The sequence below is a fragment of the Populus euphratica genome, unplaced genomic scaffold, assembly GCF_000495115.2.
Source record: "Populus euphratica unplaced genomic scaffold, PopEup_1.0 scaffold42.1, whole genome shotgun sequence".
In the NCBI taxonomy this organism is placed as follows: domain Eukaryota; kingdom Viridiplantae; phylum Streptophyta; class Magnoliopsida; order Malpighiales; family Salicaceae; genus Populus; species Populus euphratica.
Window position 1 is genome coordinate 619,902 of NW_011499903.1, and position 23,827 is coordinate 643,728.

At 34.1% G+C, this 23,827-nt stretch overlaps 3 protein-coding genes across 7 annotated transcripts in view; 1 reads left to right on the plus strand and 2 right to left on the minus strand.

The window, feature by feature from the left end:
• Positions 1–4,617: 4,617 nt before the first annotated feature.
• LOC105133122 (serine/arginine repetitive matrix protein 1) lies at positions 4,618–10,193 on the minus strand. 5 transcript variants are annotated; one of them, XM_011036958.1, is made up of 14 exons: positions 10,083–10,193; positions 9,910–9,999; positions 9,699–9,821; positions 9,332–9,499; positions 9,153–9,245; positions 8,881–9,014; positions 7,684–7,722; positions 7,537–7,590; positions 7,067–7,289; positions 6,459–7,033; positions 6,196–6,366; positions 5,939–6,088; positions 5,630–5,830; positions 4,618–5,528 (listed from the first exon to the last, which is right to left on the minus strand). In XM_011036958.1, the coding sequence occupies exons 1-14, from the start codon at positions 10,101–10,103 to the stop codon at positions 4,931–4,933; spliced, it is 2,640 nt and encodes an 879-aa protein (XP_011035260.1). In that variant the 5' UTR covers positions 10,104–10,193; the 3' UTR covers positions 4,618–4,930. The 5 variants fall into 5 exon arrangements, with proteins under 5 accessions (XP_011035260.1, XP_011035262.1, XP_011035259.1 ...); XM_011036960.1 differs by having other exon boundaries at positions 6,459–6,813; positions 6,922–7,289; XM_011036957.1 differs by having other exon boundaries at positions 6,459–7,289.
• A 6,106-nt stretch (positions 10,194–16,299) lies between these two features.
• On the plus strand, positions 16,300–22,733 carry LOC105133124 (transcription factor-like protein). Its single transcript, XM_011036963.1, has 11 exons — positions 16,300–16,626; positions 16,833–17,003; positions 17,335–17,541; positions 17,760–17,811; positions 17,896–17,954; positions 18,127–18,243; positions 20,408–20,560; positions 21,713–21,776; positions 21,895–22,058; positions 22,195–22,278; positions 22,395–22,733. The coding sequence occupies exons 1-11, from the start codon at positions 16,504–16,506 to the stop codon at positions 22,416–22,418; spliced, it is 1,218 nt and encodes a 405-aa protein (XP_011035265.1). The 5' UTR covers positions 16,300–16,503; the 3' UTR covers positions 22,419–22,733.
• A 996-nt stretch (positions 22,734–23,729) lies between these two features.
• LOC105133123 (uncharacterized) overlaps positions 23,730–23,827 on the minus strand; it is a 1,931-nt gene continuing 1,833 nt past the window's right edge. Inside the window, exon 2 of the mRNA XM_011036962.1 lies at positions 23,730–23,827. Within this exon, the coding sequence (XP_011035264.1) occupies positions 23,773–23,827 (55 nt within the window). The 3' untranslated portion in view covers positions 23,730–23,772.

Sequence of the window (23,827 nt, forward strand, 5' to 3'; positions counted from 1 at the left end):
GAGTTGAGAATTATAAAACAAAACTTTTTGACCAGTATCAACTTTTTGACAATTTTCACAAGTTTTGCAGAATGCATACGTGTCCTTTAACATAGTGGGCTAATAAAATCTATTTTGAAAGATTTTTATAGCTGTCTTTTTTTACGAGAAATAACTTCCACATGCTTCAAAATGACAAAGTTGAATGACACTAGTACCTCATTGTCAAGAATGCATCTTTAAAATATTTAATCATGACAGTATTTGAATAAGTTAGGGTCATCCCAATAAAAGTTCTTCACTTTGTTTAAAAACTTTGCTTTATCTTGGGTACTCTGATCAGCTGGCAAATCACTAGAATCAGCACATAATCAATGAGAATATTGTAGTTTCCTCATTTCAATTATTTGGCTGCAAATCAACTGGGATTTGCATCCTAGATTAATGCATTGAATCTTTTCTAATAAAAGTTGTGTATAGACTATATGATTAGTACTTAAAAGTGCATTTTTATCAAGGTTTTATATCATCATTTTGCACTTTAAGTATCAATAATTTCTTAACTAAAGCATGTTTTATAATAACATATCTAATAATATAAGATACCTTTAATTTATGGTAAATATTTATTTTAAATGTATGCCTATCACATGAATTAAGGGATTAATTAATGAGTTTAAGTACTGAAATTGAGAAGATAAATAGCAGGCTAAGCTTAGAAAAGAGATTGTGATTCAGTCCAAACTAGAATACTGCTAAGTTTTTATGTTATTATGAAAAGGTTTCACTAATGATATTAAGATAAGTATAATATAAACTCAATATGGACTTTAATGCTTATATCCTAAATAACTTGCTATTAACATGTCTTATAATTTTTATCTTATTAATTCTCAATACCTTGCTTGTTAAATAGTAATCTAGATTTTTGTTATATAACACTTGGTAGAACAAATGCTTGGTACTTTCATAACTAACCATAAGGTATAACTTACATCTATGTTATGAAAGAAACTTAATTTGTTATTAATATAAGTTAGCATTATGAATTCCTGAAAATATTTAAAAGTTTGGTGTTACTTAAATAAGATAATTAATATGATCATGTTAATAATTTATAATGAGCTATTAATAAAAAATCATCCGATTGGAACCTCTTTTGTGTGTGATTTTCAATTGAGTAATAAAAAGAGTTTATATTATACTTATTTAAAATACCATTAGTGGATCCTCTTACCTTGATAACTGTTTTTATCTTTGATTAATTTTCACATTAATCTTACATCTCAAAATCCTGTTTAACTTATTATTATTATTATAGTTAACCTCCTTGTGGTTCGACCCTCGTCTTGCTGGGTTATTTATTACTTCGACACTCTTACACTTGGGAGAAGACATCAATTTTTTAATCGTGTCACTAGACACACATGTATTTAGACTTAGTATATACCTAAACTCAAGGATGTTGGGCCTGAAAACAAGTCAAACCCACATCATCATCTAAGCATGACATTCTGGGTAAAAATGGGTATGTGTGTGTGTGTGTGTGCGTGTTAAACCATCGCACAAGGACTTCACTACAACATTTAACAGTTTTACCGATAAAATTTTTCTGTCAGCATAAGATATATATTCTGTCATTAATTAATTTACCAACGAAATCACCAATGAAAATGCTCCGTCGGTGAATCTTTCATCGATAATTTTTTTTTCTGTTGGTAAATAAGAAACATTTGTGTTTTTTATGGATCCAATCCTGGGAAGGAAATATAGTTTTCAAAATCAACAAATCATCTTGGTCAAGTACTAGCTGAGAGAAAGATTCATTTAATGTATGGGAGAGTAGCCTTGGGTTAATGGGGCCAGTGTCAATAGCTATATTTTTAAGAGGTAGTCAAGTTATGGGGGTTGTTAACACTACCAAAAGATTGATGTCTTCTCCTAAGTGTAAGAGTGTCGAAGTAATAAATAACCCGGTAAGACCGAAGTCAAACCACAAGGAGGTTAATTATATAAATTATAAACAACAATAACAATAACAATAATACTAATACTAATACCAATAATAATACTAATAGTAATAATAATAATACTAGTAGTAGTAGTAGTAGAAGAATAATAATAATAATAATAATAAGAAATTGATGAGAACTTTGAGATGGAAGATCAATGTGAGGATTAAATAATGATAACAACAAATATCAACGTTAGAGGTTTCACTAATGGTATTTCAAACAAGTATAGTATAAACTCTTATTACTCAAATGTAAACTATACACAAAGGAGGTTTTAATCAGATTATAAATTGTTAACATGATTACATTAGTTATCTTATTCGAATAATGTTAGTACTTGTAAATATTATCAGGCATTCATGATTATAACTTATGTTAACAACAAATCAAGTTTCTTTCATAGCATAGGTATAGGTTATACCATATGGTTGGGCTATAAAAGTGCCAAGCATTTGTTGTACCAAGTGTTATACAACATAAATCTAGATTAATCATTTAACAAGCAAAGTATTAAAGAGTGAATAAGATATTAAATATAAAAAATATTAGTATCAAACATTAAAGTCCATATTGAGTTTACACTATACTTATTCTTATACCATTAGTGTAACCTTTCACCCTGACATAATAAAATTAGCTAAACATAATGAAAGATAGAAATATAAATAAAATAAAAGTTAACTAAGGAAAGAAAAGGAAATAAAATGCATAAACAAGATATTAATTAAAGCAAAACTTAAGCATTGCAAAAATACAAAAAGAGAAAGCAAGAACATGATCTTGATCTGGAAACCAAGATGCCTAAATGCATGGCAAATACCTCCTTTTATAGGCCACAATTAGAAACTATTGATTTGATGACTAATTAATGAGTGGATGGTCAATTATTGACTTGGTGACAATCCTTATCTCCTCTTGTCTGAATAAAACATCATGGATAAAGTTAGAATTTGAACTAGACCTCCACATTAAAGTTCTAAGAAATTATCTCATCTTTTCAGAAAAAAAAAATTAAGGTCATTTGGACTTCTAGAACTCAAGATATGGGCTGAACAGTGAACAGTGTTTAGACTGCAGGACAGATTCGGACTTCTTCGTTGTTGCTACAATTTGGACTTGAAAATAGCCTTTTCAAAACCAAACCTCTACATGAAAGTTATAGGGCTACGTCTAACCTTTCCAACCATATAAAATAAATCTAAATCCAAGATCTACAGCTCCATATATGATCCAATTACCGAACAATATTTCTTTCAATTAGAGTTAGCTCTCACACAATTTAATTAAAAACTTGAGTTAGACAAAGAGTTGAATTGAGAGGTTTTAAAATTAATTCACTTCGTTAGGTTTAATGATACTATTAAAAAAAATCTTTATACTCTTAATATTTTATTTACATTTAAAAACACAGGATAATATACTAATACAAAATGGAAAAAGTTCTCTTGAAACTTGTTTAAATGTTGTTCTACACACGGTTTGCTCAAGCAAGTCATCTAGTTGATAAAAAGGGTGAGTAAAAAAATCAAACAACCGATTAAACTGAGAAAACTGAAAAAACCAAAAAAAAAATTAACTAATTAAAAATCATAAAAAAGTTCTAATTTAGTTTTTAAAGTCTGAAAGCGATTGAACCGAACCAAACTGAATCAATCCAACCAGGCCAACACTTAAAAATACAAGTATAAATAGGATATATTTTTTCTAACCCCAAACCTAAATTAGCATTCCTTAAAAACAAAATCAGCCAACAGCCTCCCTTTGCTCCTTGCATCTCTCTTTTTTCTGATTTTCCTCTATGATCCACAGTCCACAATTTTTAAGCTCCTGCTCCATGCTTCTCAATCCTTTTATCAAAGGCACGCCTCTCTTTATTTTTGCTTTAAATTTTTTCTATCTTTCTTTTTATATCTCACATAATCTTGTAATTATTATAAAATTTTTCATGCACATGTAACCGAAAAAGATTGTTATGTTAAACCAATAAAATGTTTTTTTGTGCTCTTCTTGATATTGGTCTTACGAGGACAATAATTGAAAATCAGGTTTAGTTATTTATTGAAGAGCCGAATATAAAAATATCAGTCACATAATGGACAAGAATCTAACAAAAAAAGAATTAAGGTTGAATTTTTACACCTCATGCATGCCTAACTAGTCTAAGAAAAAGTCATGCTTATTGAGAAAGCCAAGATTTCTCAAAAAATAAGCAAAGAGATGTGAAAATAGAAACAAGATAAAATAGAATTCCTGAAAAATATGATCAATGAAAAAACCTAGAAATAATTGCAATTTAAATTGATTTGAAAATGGAAAAAATCAAAAACTTGAAAAACAATTTTTAATTTAATTATTTGTTTTAATCTAAAATTAAACCACATCAAAAATAATCACCCTACTTATGCTCACCCTAATTGACAATAATTCATCTTTAAACTGACCAAAAAGCCCATTCAGTATCAACCTCTTCTTAATTAAGTTGAGATAACCTGTTGGTTCCCTTTCCATCCTAAGAAATAACGTCACTTAAGTAGTAGCAATCACATTGTCCCACAGAAGCTGAAAAGAAGTATTTTCATGATTAAATGTAATAAATTAAAAGAGAAAACGGCTGCGCCGTTACAGAAATGATGCATTCGCAAATATGCGTCTTGAACATCCATGTCACTGTTAATATTCCCATCCATGGGAGAACATCTATTACCAGAAAAACTAGCAGCAAGGTCTTCTGCTTAAAGGTTTTACTCGAGAGAATAGCTCAGAAAATCCTCATTTATCCATTTCAGGTACCAGTAAGAAACAAAGACTACATCAAATCGTTACCAACATATAAAAGAGCTCCCATTCAAAGCAAAAGCTCCTAGCAAATATAAAGAACAACTTAACATGACTAAAGTAAAAAAAAAAGAGCTTGAAGTTCAATGCCTGTAACAGATTCAGTGACTGGTGCCCTTCTTTGCTTTAAGTGATTCAAGAGCCTTCTTCCGTAACTCAATCTCAAGTCTTCTCTGATCAGACTCTGTCTCTTCATCATCACTTGGATGAGACTCCCTCCTCCCAACATGTTCATCATCAGAAGAGCTAGCATCATCACGACCCTTCAATTTTAGCTTCTCCGCACGCCGTTCCGCTCTCCTACGGCGTCGCTCTTCATGCCGTCTACGCTTCTCCTCCTTTCGCAACTTCTTTTCCTCCCTCCTCCTCCTTTTAGTCTCTTTTCTCTCTGCAATTTCAGAACCATGGCTGCCATCATCATCCAAAGCCACTTCATGTCGATGTGACCTTTTATGCTTTGACTTTTCCCTCTTCTCTCCTCTGTGCTTACCACTTTCCTCAGAACCAGAATCCAATGCACCACTGCCATTACTATGATGCACTTTTTCAGCTGTCACTGGCACAGTTTCTGATTTCCGGCATTTGTCGCTATCCTTAACATGGTTTAAGCATGAGCGGTCTTTCTCATTCTTATACAAAGATGGAGACTTTTGTGCATCAAGAGTTTCTTGATCACCACCTCTCCTAGAAGACTTCCCACTGTAAGGAATGTGAGAGACATCAGAACAATAGGTTAGTTAATGTATGCCCACAACTGAGGGAGTAGAAGAAGAAAAGATTTTGAGCCAGGAAATATATACATCTTTATATCCTGGTCTTTCTTCCTCGAGTCCATGTTATCTGGATAGTTTCGGGAATCGGTGGTCTGATGACTAGCTAATCTTTCAAGAGATTGCTCATCCTTGTAGTGAAACTTCAAAGGGGGGTCTCTCTGCTTTTCCATGTTAGATGGATACAAAGGTCGTTTATGTGAGGATGTAGAATTATAGTCCCCGCCCTCCCTAAAAAACAGAGCCACCATTAAAGGCAAAAAACAAATCAAAACATTCAACACGCAATCACAAAACAGCTTCAAGAAGGAACAGAAAATGTTTAATTCTAAACCTTACCGAGTATAGCCAGTTTCTTCATGGTCTTTGCCAGATTCTGGACTATCCTTAAGTGGTTTCCTCACTCTTTGTTGCAGAGGACTCAAGCTACCATCAGGTGTGACTCGCTCTCTTCTTTGCCTGGCAGGACTCTCATATGGACTAGGGGACCTTCATTAGCAACCAAAAATGTGTAAACATGTGCATCCAATATCAGCACAAGTGATCAGAATTCTCCAGGTAACTTAATGCTAAATTTTTCACTGAAAACAAATCACCTTCTATCTTCGCTGGCACTCCTCTTCCTTCCAAATGGTGGAGACCTCTCTGGAGAAGGAGATAAAGGTGGCAATCTAGCGTGTAAATCTTTTTGATCCTTTTGATATCTTTGTTGTGACCTAAAAGAACTGGAGGGGCGTTGCGGAACAGGCAACAATGTTTGTTGTGATCTGTAACATAACTTTTCATACTATTACCAATTTGATTTTGAATGTAAACAAAGTAAATTAAGAGGTGGTTCTCACTATGGAGATAAAAGTACCTGACTCTTTCTCCAAGGGACTGTATGGGTGATCTCTTGAGTTCCTTTGGAGATCTCCCTTGAGAAGGAGACCTATGTTGTTCAGGAGCTTGAGAGCTTGATTCGTGAGGCAAAGGAGATCGATGGAGAGAAGGAGATGGAGATCTCTTGCGTGAAATGACAGATGACCTGTGCCGTATGGGAGGAGACATGTGGTGAGGAGTAGACGGAGACCTTTGATACCTTCGACGTACAGGAGATGGTGATTTGCGTCGCATGAAAGGGGATGATTTGCGACGTATAGGTGAAGGTGATCCGCGGCTCACAAATGAAGGTGATATGTGACGCCCAAGGGAAGGTGACCTTCGATGCCTAACAAGTAAAGGAGATCTGCCATGACGAATAGGTGAAGGATATTTGCGACGTCGAATAAGCGAAGGAGATCTGCGGTGCCGAACAGGTGAAGGAGATCTGCTGTGTTGAATAGGCGAAGGAGATCTGCGACGTCGAACAGGCGAAGGAGATCTGCGGTGTCGAACAGGCGAAGGAGATCTGCAGTGTCGAACAGGCGAAGGAGATCTGCGACGTCGAACAGGTGATGGTGACCTACGACGTCGAACAGGTGATAGGGATCTATCATGCAAGGGTGAAGGTGACCTACGTCGAAAGGGAGAACGCAATCTACGTCGTACAGGGGATGGTGACCTGTGTCTAAAAGTATGCTTAGAGTATGATGATCTCCTCCGAGGAGGGGTAATTGAGCGCCTTCTTGGTGAGCGATACACCCTATCAGAAGACATGGAGCGTCGTCCTTGAGCTTCAGGTGATCTAGACACACTTCTGGACTTATGCCTGTCATTAAGGTATGCATAAATAAAGTCAAAGTGCTATGTATCAAAAAAATGAAAAGGAATAACAGTCAATCAACCAAAGATAAAGGTAACTCATTCACTCCATTTTATTGTTATATTTAGAAATGTTTGCATGTGGCATGTTCCCTAACACCTACACAACATGACCAAAAAAGGAATAAAAACTTCAAATCCAAGTAATTAAATGATAAGACTATAATACTAATTCTGCTGCATAAAATACATACCCCGAATGACTTCTTGAATTTGAAACCGACCTGCTGATCCTAGAAGTTGAACCTCTGCACAAGACGGCCCAAGTTATTGGTAAGCTAGATTGTCCTCTAGATGCGAGCCAAGAAGCATGATCAAATGTTACAGGCAAGGAATATTACATAGGGGATGAAAATGAATGATCAATCGAACGACGAGACCTATAAAACATGTAGAAGTTTTATCACTAGTATTTCACAACTCTACTCTTCAAAAAAAAAAAAATCAATACACATGCAAATTACATCTCATCTAACACTAATGCTAAGACAAGAAAGAATTCACCCCTTTTTTTTTGGAAAAATTCCTAATGGCTAAAAAGAATGTCAATGCTTGATTTCAGTTTCTTTCAACTAGTTAGTTAAACATAATTTTTTCATCACCATTGAAGGGTATTTTAACAAACATATAATTGTTTTACATTAGAAATCTTCTACTTAAATCAATGTTGGATTGCTTTGACTATGCCATCCAAACAACTGTTCTCATTTTGAAAACAGCAAGATGCCCAAGTGCGGTGGTCAAAGCCCTAAAAGGTGTGAGGAGGTAGGAAGCTCTGTGGTCTTCCCTGTGTATAAGCAAGGACAAATAGTTGCCCCGGGTATGGGGCAGCTGCAGTGCATAAACCATTCAACTAGAGTGTTGAAGTCCCCACCAATTCATATTCATTATTCAATGTCAATGACAGCAACTGAGACACAAAATTGCACTTCAAATGGCATCTGACATCATCCTGAAACACTGATCTATAGAAACCACCAAGATTTATGTTTTGGTGTTAGCATTAATGAACCTTGCATATGTATCTCAGGATAGGTTCCTAGATCCAACAAGGAAGATGCAATCAAGTGCCTGTGCCCCATGAAGCATCCAACAACATTTTAAACTAAGCACAATTCTAAGTTGTTGCTAATTTGCATTGTTTTTTCACCCTAGGCTCATTAAGAACAATGTAGGACACCCTATAAAGCCACTACTAACACAAAAGGAGGGCATAAATGAGAAACAATTCATGCATAAATGAGAAACAATTCAATCATAAAGTACCAACGAAATAAAATACTCATGAAATGTACTATTCAGCTGATCTTCCTGTATATAAGATGAGCACTCATTTAACATACTCCGGAATCACATCCCGATAACAACTTGTACAGAGATTTACCTACATAGATAGGGTTAAAGCCCACATTAATGCAATATTTTCTGATATAAATTTGTAAGATTGAAGAGTTGGCAATAACATGATAAATCTTAAAAATCAATTCCTATCCAGCTCCCTCAGAAAAAAATTAAAAAGATAAAATAAAAATCCTAACCCTTTCCTTCCTTTTGCACCATTCCTCGTGCCAGTGTCTTTTTCATCCTCAGCACGGCCACTTGAACCCTTAGGCAGCATATGCTTTGAAGCTGGCTCCATAGCATTATTAGCTTTCTTTTCAACCTCATCGTCCTACAGTAGTTTGAGGTAAAGGACATGAACCCAAATAATTGCAGAAGCTAGCTGAGTACCACGAAAACACAAACTAAAGTTAAAACCAAAAACTCAATTCTATGAAATCTAACTCCAGCATGAATAAGCAAGTATTACCATCTTCTTTGATCTTTCCCTCTCAAGTTCTCTACTCTCCTCCTCTTTCACTTTCTTCTTTTGGATTTCATTTGCTATCCTATCCACCTCTGCCTGCAATAGTCCAGGTTAACACAGTTAGGAAAGATCAATTCCAATATTGAATGTCACACCATCATGACTTGAAAAGCATTTCAAACCTGCTTCTTCCGTGTTTCTTCTTCTTTGGCATCCAAAAACTGTTGAGGAACGCCGCTTTCATTCTTCCCCGCACTAAGAAGAAGTGTCCAAAGCTCTTTCATAAACTTCCCAGTGTTTTTCTCCATGAATCCTGTCAGCGATATTTGAACTTCCTTCCCATTCACTTCCTGCATCAACACAAGCACACAAAAAACAAGTGATAACTAAACCACACTTGACTATCTAAAACTAACAAAACGCATAACACCATACAAACTCTCAACAGTAGTTCATCGTGAACCATCATATCCCTAGTTCATTGGGATGCACGGTGAAACATCAACTCTTTCAGAAAAATAAAATATATAGGCAGAAAATTAATAATACCTTTCCATCGAGCAAACCGTAAACAAAGTTGATAAGAACTTCATCTTCAAACCCCAGAAGCTCCGTCACTCTGTTAGCAATCCATGGTTTAATAATATCCATCTTCACTTTCCTGGTGTTAACCTAGAAATTTAAAATTAAAAAAAAAGGCATGAATGAAATAATTGCAATCTCAAGAATTCAGCAACTCAATTGAGAAGATAAAACGAACCAGATGGTCCAGTTCAGGAGCGAACTTCTGTGATTTCAAAAGCTTCGCTTGCTTGTTGGAGAACCGAGTGTCTTGATCAGCAGAAGTGCCCTAAACACAAACAAACAACAAATCGAATTTCAAGATCTGAAAACTGCAAATTCGTATTCGGATCTGAAAGGAATGGAGTTTACCCTGAAAAACCCGCCCGACATTTTTTTAGGGTTTTGATGGTGAAGTGATTTGTGATTGCTTAGAGCGAGACGAAATGAAGTGCCCTCCTCTTCTGGTTGGAAAGTATTTTAAAGATTACCCAGTTTTTTTCAATTGTTGCTTGAGAAATGTGAAAAGACATGAAAAGCCTTCCCTTGCGGTCGGATTCTCATTCTGGAGTTTAGAGCTTTGTTACAATAATCAAACTGGACCGGCCAGTCCAACTCGTAAGCCGGACTTTAGACGGGTCCGGTTCAGGGGCATGGATCACTAACGCAATTAACTTGATAAAACTAGCTTGAATCGAACTGAATTGGCCTAGAACTGGGTTGAAGCGGTTCAAGGCCATGCACTGGGTTTTGATTGAGAAAAAAAAAAATTATCTTCGTGGGTGTTGAATCAGTGAACAAGGGAGTCTGACACCTTCCTCTATTTGAGCTCTGATTCGGTTTTAGTAACATTTTTAAACCTAATCAGCTCTAACAAAGTTGATTTATAATTATTATCACTTGTAAAGGTTTGTATAGATAACTATAAAAAAAAAACTTCTTAGGTTTTATCCAATTATATTTTGTTTAAAAAATTATATTTTATATTTCGTATGATCAAAATTAATAAAATTACCTCTGTGTTATTAGTATAACACAAATAACAGTAAAAACAAATTTACAATTTCTTCCATTCTCGATTACGGTTCTAGAAGTTCTTTGGCATGCATTCTGTTTTGAGGCCTTCTAATTTTTCTAAATATAAAAATTTTATTAAAATTATAAAGAATTTCTTAATAATATTATTAAATTTGATCAAGTGAACCTCTATTTATCCTTTTATCTAACTCAAATTGAATATTTAAGTTTTTATCTAACTTGAATTTTCAAATAAATCACATGAAAACTAGTGCAAATTAAAACAATTAAATTTAAGAGCTCCATTATAATTTTAATAATTAGTAAATAATTTAACTTGTAAAAAAATTTAAAATAATAATTTAAAAAAAAGTATTAAAACAATAGTAAATTGAATCGATTTTGAGTTATGGACTCTAATATTACTTAGCAAAACATTATGGATTACCGAATTCAATTAAAAATAAAAAATACTTTACCAAACTCATAAACTCAAATAATTTAAGTTATTCTAATAAATTTATAAACCATGCTAATTTCATAAAAATACAAAATATAAAAATTATAAAATCAAATTCTCAATCATCTCGATATTAAAAAATAAAATCTAAAAAAAAATCATAAAAAAATAAAAAAATCTAATAATCAATGAAAATCAATTTAGATTTTTTAATAAAACCAATTTTAAATTTTAATAAAAAGAGTGGGTTATGCTAATCACAACAGTGTAGTTTGAGATTGAAGTATATGTAACATGATGTAAATCGTATTTCCTTAAATTTTGAATTGTTTTGTTTAAAATAAAAAAGTATAAAAAAAAATTATACTTTTATATTATTTTAATACGTTGATATAAATATATTTTTTAATTTATTTTTAATTAAAAAACACTTTAAACTATTATAGTTATCAACCTACCACAATTCCAAACATATCTAAAGATTTTTTTGTAATCGTGTTCAGGAAGAACTTCTTTTTTTTTATGCTCATCTTGAAAGAGGTTGAAGATTTCAGATTTCCAGCGCCACTTTCCTACATCTTTCCTCCCTCCTTGTTCCTTTTCTGCTCGCTTTCATCTCTGAAAATGCCTCTGTTCTTTTTTTTCCAGCCAGGTGAAGATTCATGTTTTGTTACTCGAGGATGATGATTGGAGGAAGCATAGGCCACATTCTCCTCTATTCTGTTGAAATATTTTGAAATTATTCTGTCCTGGAACCTTATAGTTACTCGTGTATGTGATGCATGTTGTTTTCTAAAAATTATTCACAAGAACCGAGGGACACTTTTTACTGGAATTCACAACCGTTGTCTGGGCTATCTTGCAGGAAGTGCACAAATTACCAAGATTTTTGTTGTTATGCTTGTGCCATTGCAATCAGCAAATCACAAGAAATTAGCCCATTTTGATTTAACAGATCTCCTGTAAATCATTGCAAGGGTCAGTTGAATTTGAAGATGCTTTTGGTTTTATTAGACTATAATCAATGTTTTTCTTCGCACCAAGCAGGCTAGAATTCAATATAAGCTTTATCTATTTGTCCAGCAGAGCCTGGTGGCTGACAAGCATGCTCTTTAGGACACTGCAGTGCTTATGATATCTGTAATTCCTGAAGAAGTTTCATAATCGATGCCATCGTTGAAACTGGCTCATCTCCGAGATTCAGATCTGTAATTTCTGAAGAAGTTTCCTGTCAACTGCACTCTGGAATATCGAAAGCTGCTCGTAGATTTGCATTAGTTGAGATAATCTGCAACATCATTTCAGGCTGATATCTCAAGCTTGATAATCAGGCTGCCAAAACTTGATTTGTGGCTGGTAGATTGGTGTCGCTTAGAAATTCTAGGGATTCTATAGTGTTTCCGTGCCTGCTTCTGCTTTTAGAGTATATATAAAAATAAATTGTTTGGTTACGTGCTAAATATAAATTATTATTTGTGAGATCTATTAATATTTATGTTTAACTGCAAGGTAACAAAAATAATCTCAAGCTACTTTCAAAATTGCAAATTCTATGTTTTAAAAAATAAAACAATAAAAAAGTAAATTAATTTACTTTTTTATAGTCCAATAAAGAGTGAATTAATTTATTTTTTACTGCTCATATAAATAGTAAATAGTGAAAAATATTTTCAATATATAACTGCAAGATAACAAAAATAATCTCAAGCTACTTTCAAAATTGCAAATTCTATGTTTTACAAAATAAAACAATAAAAAGTAAATTAAATTACTTTTCTATAGTTCAGTGGAGAGTAAATTAATTTATTTTTTATGTTTATATAAACAATAAATTGATTTATCATTTACTGTTAACATAAATAGTGAAAAATATTTTTAATATATATAAAAAAAAATTAAGAGTTTAATTTGATTTTATTTAACATCCACCATCGTCAAAGCTAACTCCGAAATATAAACCTTTGATTAGTTTTTAATAAATACGAACCTAAAGAGTTATGGCAACGGGAAAGGTTGAGAAACTACGAACATGAGCATGAGGAACCGACAAACAAGAAATTCTTTTATCATAAAATGACCTCTGTGATTTGCCCCTCTGATTTTAACTCTTGTTAAATTTATGGATTGAGCCCTTCAACTAACTTTTTTATGGACTTCACCTTAAAAAAAAAAAAAAACTTCGCCAAGGTTTATGCCATTCCTGTTATTTTTCTACTTAACAGAGCATTAAGTGGTTGTATTTTTAAAATATTTTTTATTTAAAAATATATTAAAATTATTTTTAACATTAATATATCAAAATAACAAAAAAATATCAAATAATTAACTTCAAGAATTTTTTTCTTAAGAAAAAATATAAAACACAGTTTTAACAAAAAAAAAATCATTATGTTTTACCAATAAAAGTCGACTAATGACATATTTTGCAATTATAATTTTATTTTTTTTATAATTTTTTCTTATACAATTTTTTTTATGGATCCAACCATTCTATTATATTTATATGTTCCGTCAAAAGCTGATTTCCTATGTAATTCAATTAAATCTTTATTGATTAAAATACTCTTAATTTAAGTGTATATTTTGATTTCAAATTGATGGGCATGGTATCTATAAACCAATCCTATTTAAAAGGTCAAAGTCACAAATTAAAATAGAGTTATAATTTTTTTTTTATGTTTTTAGCTCTAAATTAGACCATGACATGCATGCGCCCAACTCCAAAAATAAGAGTATATTTGCGCCCAACCCTATAATGAACCAGGAATGCATTTATGCCCAGCCCAATGCTGGGCTAGGGACGCGTCCCTCTCAACTCCACATTGAGTCATGGCATGTCCGCGCCCAACTCCAAGATGAGTAAGGGTACATCTATGTCCAGCTCAGGCTAGGGATGCGTTCGCTCCCAATCCCCTATTGGGTCAGGGATACAACCGTGCCTAACTTCAAGTTAGGTGATGACATGTTCGTCCTTGACCATTCCTAAATACAGTCATAAGTTGAACCCAATTTCTACTAGAAAAGTGTGTGAATTAAATCCAACGCTTTTCAGGTTGATTATAGGGCTGGAAGCTAACTCATACTCTGGGTTTTTGTTAGTAATTACAATACCATATCATATCATATTAAATATGAAAAAGCAAGTGGTAAGGACTTGGGATCAAGGAGTTTGCTCCCTCTGTGGTCTCAGGTTCGAGTCTTTGGTTACTCATATAATGGCCACTAGAGGCTTACATGGTCGGTAACTTCAGGGCCCGTGGGATTAGCGCAAGCTGGCCCGGACACCCACGTTAATCTAAAAAAAAAAAAGGTTATCACAACACCAAAAAAAAAAATATATGAAAAGGCAGTCCATGTTTATATTAAGTGGATGTGATGGTACTAACAGTAAAATAATATTATTTTTACTATTATAAGATTATATCTCTACCTCTTTTATGTTGTATGAAGCAGGTCAAATTAAGTAATATAAAAAATGAGTGGAATATACAGAAAGAGGTTTAAAACCTTATACTTTAGAACAAAAATACATTTTTTGTTTATTTTTTAATTCTACATTTTATCTCCTTTTTCTTTTCTATCTTTATAGAAGCTTGCTCAACTCCACATTGAGTCATGGCATGTCTGCGCCCAACTCCAAGGTGAGTAAGGGTACATCTGTGTCTAGCTCAGGCTAGGGATGCGTTTGCTCCCAATCCCTTGTTGGGTCAGGGATACAACCGTGCCTAACTTCAAGTTAGGTGATGACATGTTTGTCTTTGACCATTCCTAAATACAGTCATAAGTTGAACCCAATTTCTACTAGAAAAGTGTGTGAATTAAATCCAACGCTTTTCAGGTTGATTATAGGGCTGGAAGCTAACTCATACTCTGGGTTTTTGTTAGTAATTACAATACCATGACACCCACGTTAATTTAAAAAAAAAATATATGAAAAGGCAGTCCATGTTTATATTAAGTGGATGTGATGGTACTAACAGTAAAATAATATTATTTTTACTATTATAAGATTATATCTTTACCTCTTTTATATTGTATGAAGCAGGTCAAGTTAAGTAATATAAAAGATGAGTGAAATATACAGAAAGAGGTTTAAAACCTTATACTCTGGAACAAAAATACATTCTTTGTTTATTTTTTAATTCTACATTTTATCTCTTTTTTTCTTTTCTATCTTTATAGAAGTTACATTCTTGTGAAGCTCGTTAATATTTTTATTAATATCTTTTGTTACATGGAATCTTGTGAAGCTCATTATTAAAAAAGATATTAACACCACTAATGAGTAATATCTTTTGTTACATGGAATCTTGTGGAGGTATTTATTAAGGAAGATATTAACACCACTAATGAGATTTATTAAAAAAGAAGCAAGCACAATTTTAAAGTGAAAATCATAAAACATATTATAAATAATGTGAAAGAATCTTTAAGAATAATTCATCAAAAAATATTTTTAGTGATTTTTGCAACCTCATCACAAGTACAAAGCTATAAATTAATAGGAGAAAGGGTGGCTAAAAAAAATAAAGTCATGATTTTCTTCACCTAAAAAAATACAATAAGAGAAAAAGGAAAGAAAAAAAACTTATTAAGGTATGCTTGGAAATATAGTATTTTTTAAATTTTTTTAAAAATTACAAAATAGCATTTTTAGTATTGTTTTGTTTGGATATTTTTAATATGTTAATATAAAAAATATTAAAAAATACATAAAAAACATATTTCTATTATAATAACTTGAAAAGAAAAATGAAAAAAACCGTCATTGAATGATTATTGAGAGCATATTTACTTTTATGTTTTAAAAATAATTTTTTTAAAAATAATTAATTTAATATATTATATCATAAATAAATTTTAAAAAATAAAAAAAATATTATTTTAATATATTTTAAAATAAATAATACTTTAAAAAATCTCTCAAACAGTTGGGCTATCAGTGGTCAACACAACTGGGCACTGGCACTGACGAAAGGAGGCGACCGAGAGGGAGCGAGTGGGAAAAATAAAATCAAATGTTATCTCTTTACCGGGCAAAACAAATCAAGGCCAATGCAGATCATAACACGTGGACCCACTCCATAAAATCGGATGCAAACCTATTTATATTCCGCCCTTTATTCTGCTTTCTCGTCCGTCTAATCTCCCTACTCTCTCCTCTCTCCTCTCTCCCTCCCCAAACCCTAGAAACCCCCTACCCTTTCCAAAACGAAATTTTATGTGATTTATGTCCTAAATCATCTTAATTAGGGCTTCAGTTTTACCAATATCAGTGGAATTGCAATTTTGATTAAAAAATTTGTGAGGAGAGGAATGGCGTCATCGGCAACAAGCACCGTTTACACCGAAGTTATAGAAGACGTCATCGACAAGATCCGGGATGAGTTCATCAATAACAGTGGTCCCGGAGAGACTGTCCTTAGTGAGCTCCAAGGAGTAATCAACATTCCCTATCCGTTTCTTTCTTTTTTCCCCTATAATGTCGCTGTTAATCTTTTAGGGTTTTTCAAATCTCAAAACTTTTTTTTTTCCTGACTGGTGAATTTGTTGGATCTGATGTTATTGTGAGTTCTGGGGTTTTCAGATTTGTGATTTATTCGCGCTACGGGACCTGTAAAGTTGCTGATTTTGTTTGTTTTTAGCTTTGGGAGAAGAAATTGAAGCAAGCGGGTGTTTTATCGGGTTCAATAGTGAGGTCATCAGCTAATAAGCAACCGGTGCCTGGTGGTCTTACTCCAGTCCACGACCTTAATGTACCGTATGAAGGGACTGAGGAATACGAGACTCCCACTGCTGAGATACTCTTCCCTCCTGTGAGTAATTGCGACTTGCTTTTTTAACAATTTTCTTGTCATTAATACTGAATTTCGTGAAGTGATTCCGCTGGTATACTCGTTTTTAGCACTTTTTCGAATTCTCTGAACCTGAAATTGAAATGAGCTAGTGGAAACACCTTCTTTTCACATTATCCAGTCTTTGTACTGGTAAATCGTGATTTTAGTTGAGCTGTTTTTGAATTCTTAAGTAATTGTTGGTGGCAGTTTTGATATCTGTTATTTGTATGTGAATTTTGAAGCGATTCATGAGTTCAGTTTTCTTGGCTGTTGGAATTTCTATTTCTTACGTGGGTTTTTGGAATCGTAGACACCTTTGCAAACCCCCATGCAGACACCATTGCCAGGAAGTGCACAAACACCTTTACCTGGGAATGTGCAGACACCTTTACCTGGTAGTGTGGACAATTCATCCATGTATAACATTCCTACTGGATCTAGTAGTGATTATCCCACCCCTGTTAGCGATGCTGGGGGCAGTACTGATGGAAAAGCTGGGAGACCCAGCCATTTCATGGTAAGCACTGATTTGATCTTTCAGCCCTTTTCATCTAGCAGATACTAATTTCAATGTGTGGTTTGCATGTTGTATGTGCATGAGTGCACATGTGGGGTGTGTGTGTTCTTTGCTTTTTTTTCATGGGAGCTTAGTGACCAGAAGTTTGCCGTACTGATGTAGATTTGTTATTTGGTATGGATATGCTCACTGATCACTTCCTTCTTGTCTTCAAACAGCAATCTCCTTCCACTTTGATGCATCAAAGGCCACCTCTTGATGTCAATGTTGGCAAGTCTTATGTCACATGAGCAATTTGTTTAGTGACTTTTTTCTTTGAAGGGTTTTAACTAATAAAATGTTGTGCGTTTGTAGCTTATGTGGAAGGGCGGGATGAGGTGGACAGAGGAGCCTCTCATCAAACCTTGACACAGGTATCTTTTTTTGCTTGTATTGTGTAGTTTTATGATCCAAGGAGAGTTCATGGACAAAAGGTTCTGGAGGCTGAAGGCTAATTTTCAGAAACAATTCCTTTATCATCCAAAATGATAACATATGGTTGCCACTGAAGTAGCTTATCAGTTTTAATCTTGGAGAAAATTCCAGGACTTCTTCATGTCTTCTGGAAAACGGAAGCGCGGGGATTTTGTTCCAAAATTTAACAATGGTGGATTCATACCCCAGCAAGATGGAGCTGTGGATTCTGCATCTGAGGTTTCACAGGTTGAGTTGAATATGCATTCTTATTTGTTTATGTGTTAACTTGAATACTCACAGTTATTATTGGCTTCTTCCTGGCATGCAAAATGTTGACCTCCTTTTCCTATTGTATTTAATTTACTCAGTGATGTTCTACTGTCTCATATTTTGAAAACCTTTCTTTTCCATAAAGGTGTCCGAGCATTTATGCATCCTAAACTTTAAAGTTGAGTTTTGTGAGTAGGCAGGCGTTGACTACAAAGTTGAGTGCTTCATATGTATTTAACCTCAATGTTCAGTTAATGTGGTTGAATTCAGATCAACTATCTGTGATGAGTTTGTTCTGTAATTAAACTATGCTGCCCTACTCCAGCAAATAGAAAATAACAAACAGGTACTCATTGTCTAAGATGTGTTAATTGTGGTTACTACAAGCTCTATTCTCTTTGCTAGCTTGAACTGAAGATCATTGTTATATTAAGGTGTGACTTCTGTGGGGAGAACTTTTGGAGTTGTCAAGCCACTTGATAAGCCAGAGGTGGATAATAAGATACATAGAATTTCGCCGCCCTTCATTTTGCAATGATTTGTGAGGTTTAAGTCCACTTGTTCTTTTTGCTTGTTTGTTGACTCAGTTAATGTTGAGTGCTTTTTGAATATGATAGCTAAAACCATTACAGGAAAGAGAGTTTGTGTCTTACCATGTTCTCATCGTTTTTTAGGTGCATTGAAGCAATATTTTCATCGAAGAGAATTTCCTATTACAAAACTTCTGAATATCTGTCTAAAACTGCTGTTTCCTGGTCTGTTATTGCTTGGTTTTCTTAATTTTATTTGTGGAGTGCTTCTGTTCTAATAACAGTTCTTTCTGCATTTCTTTATTCATGTATGCCATGTGAGAACCATGGATTTTCCTGTTTTATGAAAAAGTTTTATCATTCGAGAAACATTTCTTCACTTAACTGGGGAAAGTTTTTGTTGGATCACTTCTAGGAAACTATTTAATTGCAGGCATGGTGAATAGGATAGTGGCTCAACCCATGGCATTGACTCTCGGTTTCTTAACTGAAATGGTCAATGGAAAAGTCACGTGTTTATAGTTATTAAGGGATCTAAGATCTCTTTAAATGTTAGCATGTAATGCATTCTAATGGTTTCTTACTCGTAAAAATGTACCATTGCATTAGCTTTTCATAAGATCTGGATGTTAATGTAGCTATGACAGTTCCTTTTTCCTATGGACAAGCAATTAAATAAGACCAATTACATCTTGGCGATCATGCTTATGTTTTCCATTCTGACTACTCCAGTTTAAAGTTTATTTCCAAAGTATTTTCTTTCTGCCAATAGAATTATCAACTGTTGCAATGATGCCATTTCAACTGGAAAAGAAAAATTAACTGCTGATATATCTTCCACCATGAATCTATTGCCTATTCTTAATATGAAATGTAAAAATATATTTCTTCTATTGGTCCTTAAAATGCTATTGTGATCCACCACTTCTAAGTTGCACCAGTTTTAGCTTCACTGCCACCACAGTTGTTCCCCCCTCTTCATGTGATATTGCTGAACGAAATATTTTTGATTTATCCAGCTTCTGTAAATTAGTTTGATGACCATATAATAAATGGGCATTGTTGACTACATATTTGAATTAGGTCAAGTGAAGAATGGATGGATACTATCTATCACGTCATTAACGACTGCCCTGGATAAATACTGTCCAGCAGCATCATTAACTATTATATGTGTGAAATGCTGATGGTCTCATGATTTCTAACCTTAAGGACATAGCATGGTTTTCTGTAACCAAATTAAGTCTTACTGCTGCAGTTATGCTATTTTGTTTCACATGTCCTGGTTAAAACTTGCAACTTTAGAATACACCAAAGACTGTTCTATTTTGGTGTTCCAATTCATTATCTTTTGGTGGAGGGTGAGTTTTCATGTTCTTCCATGGACTCTGGCCTTTCTGAAAATATGGTAATCGATTGTTCAATGCAGCTAGGAGTTGATATGCTTGGAAGCTGCAGTTTATCTCAAGTACTCGATCTTTAGTTTGTTTGTAAACCAAATGTATGCTAGCCTAAGAGTGGATTATTTATGGTTCATTTAAACTGCTCATCTCTATTACATGATTTCATAAACTTGTTATTTCTTTAGCTTATGTAACGGTAAATTTCAGGTAAGCCAAGGGAACAATCCCCATGGCAGATGTGACACTATCACAACTAAAAATAGAGAGATCTTAGCACGAGTGTCGAGTTCATATTTGAAGATTCCTCAAGTGGATGGGCCCATTCCTGATCCTTATGATGACATGCTTTCAACTCCCAATGTATGATGCTTTTGTAATTTTCTTGAAATATAAACATGCAATCAAGTATCTGTTCAATGTAGTTTCATGTTCTAGAATTATGCACGTGTTGGCGAAGTGCTGCTGTGCATCTCTCCTTATCCCAATGATGTTTTTTTATTCATCTGATTTCCAGTGTTTCTTGCCCTGTGAAGGGTTACCAGTATTGCCCGGTCAGTATAGGATCATATATTTCCTGATCCTATATCTTGTAATGAGAAATATAATATGTTTACCCAGCAAAGGAAAAAAATGGAAAAACCCTCTCATTCCTGGTTCTTGGATCATGTGATGTACAATCTGTCTTATCATCACTCACCTCATTTTGGAGACCATTAATCTGAATTAGCATCAGGTAGCTGTGATTTGAAGATGGTTTTCACATGGTTTGTGCGTGCCCACATGTAAAATCATGCCTTTAGATACCTACAAATATATTGTCTGTGAACCCTGTCTTGAGGAGAAAAATAGCAATATCATAAGTGATAATGAGCGTCATTGTTTGCAGTGATTTTATGAAATTTGGACACTGCAACTTTTTGTTTTTACAGTAGTTTACATTATGTATCTATGATTCTTGGAAATATGCATGCCAAGGCATACAGTTGGCTCAGAATGTTTAACTGAACATGGCTAGAACCTAGTAAGATATTATTGAAAGATTATGGGGCTAAACCAGAATCCCTTCCATGTTTATATCTAAGCTATGGGGCTGGGATGATGGACCAAGTTGACTATTTCTATACATGGTTGGTTTATAAGGTTGCTTGTAAGTATGAGGATGACTGTAACTCCCACAAGCTGATTCACGCTGATCAAATACTAAATAGCATTGCTCTCTGAGCATGTATTTGGAAAATGATGGTTAAAAATTGGTCAGCGCTATTAAATGCTCTTGACTTGCAACTTTAAGGGTGATGTTCAGGTCTTGAGAGCAGCCTCTTCCAGTTAATGTACTGCAGGATGACTGTCTCTGAAATCGTATTAGGGGTCCTATGTTGTTGAGATTATAACTTCATTGCTTTAATGACTTTTTTGGAACTTGAGTAAGGGATATCATGTTTTCTCCAGAGGTTAGGGTGTGACAATTACTGTTTCTTTCTAATTTTTCTGTATTTTATTTTTCTGTTGAAGATATACAATTATCAAGGAGTTGCTAATGAAGATTACAATAATGCAAACACACCAGCTCCCAATGGTAAGTTTATGAAATATGCGATGAAGGTTGTCATTCTTTTTCTAATTGATAAACTTGGTGAGTAGGCTTGTTATAATTAATGTATTTGTTTTTTGTTTTCATCTTTTCCCCTTCCCAGATTTACAGGCAAGTACCCCAGCTGTTGTCAGTCAAAATGATGATGTAGATGATGACGATGATGAACCACTGAATGAAGATGACGACGACGACGAGGATCTGGATGGTGTGGACCAAGGAGAGGAGCTGAACACACAGCATTTGATTTTAGCTCAATTTGACAAGGTAAACATCCGCTCTTCTTGTTTTTCACCCTTGCCTATTTTGTTTGACCAGGAGTGTACCCCATAACAAGCTGATTTTAGTTGTACATATCAATGATGCTGGTCTTCTGAGAATAAAATTTTTCTTGCATGGACAGGTGACTCGTACCAAGAGCAGGTGGAAATGCACGCTCAAGGATGGTGTTATGCACATAAACAACAGGGACATTCTCTTTAACAAGGTCTGTGTTCCACCGAATTGTAGATGGTTTTTCTTTCATGATCGATGTTACAATTTGGTTCTGTATTATACTGAAATTCCAAAAGTTATTGTTGAAATTCTGGCTTTCTTTTGCAGGCAACAGGGGAATTTGACTTCTGATTTTGTTAGGGAAATGTCTGCTTGGCAGCAAGTATCATTTAATTTTAAGGGCTTATCCTGAGTCGCCATTGGGCGTGTTGTAAGTTTTCTTAAAATTGTCCAGTGAGAGCTCAAGTGAGCGAGATGATATTTATTTGAACTGAAACCCTTTTGAAGACTGGGTTGGATGGTTGGCCTACTGTGTACATAATGGAAGAGTTTTTACGGCTTTCTATCCGCAGGAGGATTTTCTTGGGGATTTACCACTTCTCCAATGCAATCTGTAATTTTATTTATGAATGCACTGGATAAATTGCTACATCCCATTCTTATTTATGCCCTCTTTTCAGGTTGTTCATTTTGTTCGTGAAAAAGATCATGCTCTATGCTGCTGGTGCCAGCCTCTTTCTGTTTGTTTTTGTATTTGAAAAACATTTTTGAAAAAAATTAATTTTTTTAAAATTAATTTTTTTTATATTTTTAAATTATTTTGATATATTAAAATTAAAAATAATTTTTTTAAAAATAAAAACATATTAATAGGCCGGCAGAACTCTGTTGTTCTCCCTTCCCTAGTCTATATTGTATATCTGGAAAAAATTGCATGGTAACTTTACTAGCGTGCAATCGTCACCTCGCCCCCACCACTATCCACACGCGTTAGTGCTTGTTTTGTCCGGGAGTGTGTTATGTTGATTTTTAAAATGTTTTATGTATTGTAATGTATTAAATTTTTTTTTAAAAAAATATTTTTGAGGTTAAGACACCAAAATAACTATTAAAAATAAATAAAAAAATAAATTTTAATAAATTTTGTTTTATAAACATATATAAAAAAATTAAATTTTAATAAAAAAAATTAATTTTTTATGGAATGTAAAAATTAGTCCTGTGTCAAGATTATGGGTTCTTGTCTTCCCTTTTGTCCCATGCGTATTCGGTGGTGGGGGCCGGCGCGCGTCAATTCTTATCAAGCTCTTTTGCGCAAGTCTCATCAAGCTCTTTTTCGTGGAGCTGATTTATCATCGCGAGGTTGGAAGGGGACCGTTCCTGTGGTGTGCTAGGTGGTGGTTCGGCCAATATGATATGCCTGCCTTGTTCGAAAGATTAGCAACTGAAAGCAAGAAGTTTAAACTTTTATTCCCGGATGCTTCCATCCTTCTGCCACAAGCGTGACAAGAGAACTACCATATTCAGATCAACCAAATCATCGGGGAGTGCTCTCAGCTCATCTTTCTCATGTAGGAGGAAAAACAAAAAGAAATCCTGGGTATTTCAATCCGAAAAAAATGGAGTTGCGAGGTCGAATCCAAAACCAATAACGAAGAAAGACCCGCAATGAGTTGAAATTTATCACAATAACAGAACATGCAGTTCAGAATCTTGACTGTGCGTGATTAACGAGCACGCATTTGGATCGGAAGAGGGCA

Coding starts and splice junctions, on each gene's coding strand:
- LOC105133124 (XM_011036963.1), top strand. CDS start 16,504: ATGGCGTCATCGGCAACAAGCACCGTTTACACCGAAGTTATAGAAGAC. Junction 18,244..20,407: donor CTGCATCTGAGGTTTCACAG/GTTGAGTTGAAT, acceptor GGTAAATTTCAG/GTAAGCCAAGGGAACAATCC. Junction 21,777..21,894: donor AAACACACCAGCTCCCAATG/GTAAGTTTATGA, acceptor TCCCCTTCCCAG/ATTTACAGGCAAGTACCCCA.
- LOC105133122 (XM_011036957.1), bottom strand. CDS start 10,103: ATGTCGGGCGGGTTTTTCAGG. Junction 10,000..10,082: donor TGTCGGGCGGGTTTTTCAGG/GTAAACTCCATT, acceptor GTTTGTGTTTAG/GGCACTTCTGCTGATCAAGA. Junction 5,831..5,938: donor GAAGAAACTGGCTATACTCG/GTAAGGTTTAGA, acceptor TCTGTTTTTTAG/GGAGGGCGGGGACTATAATT.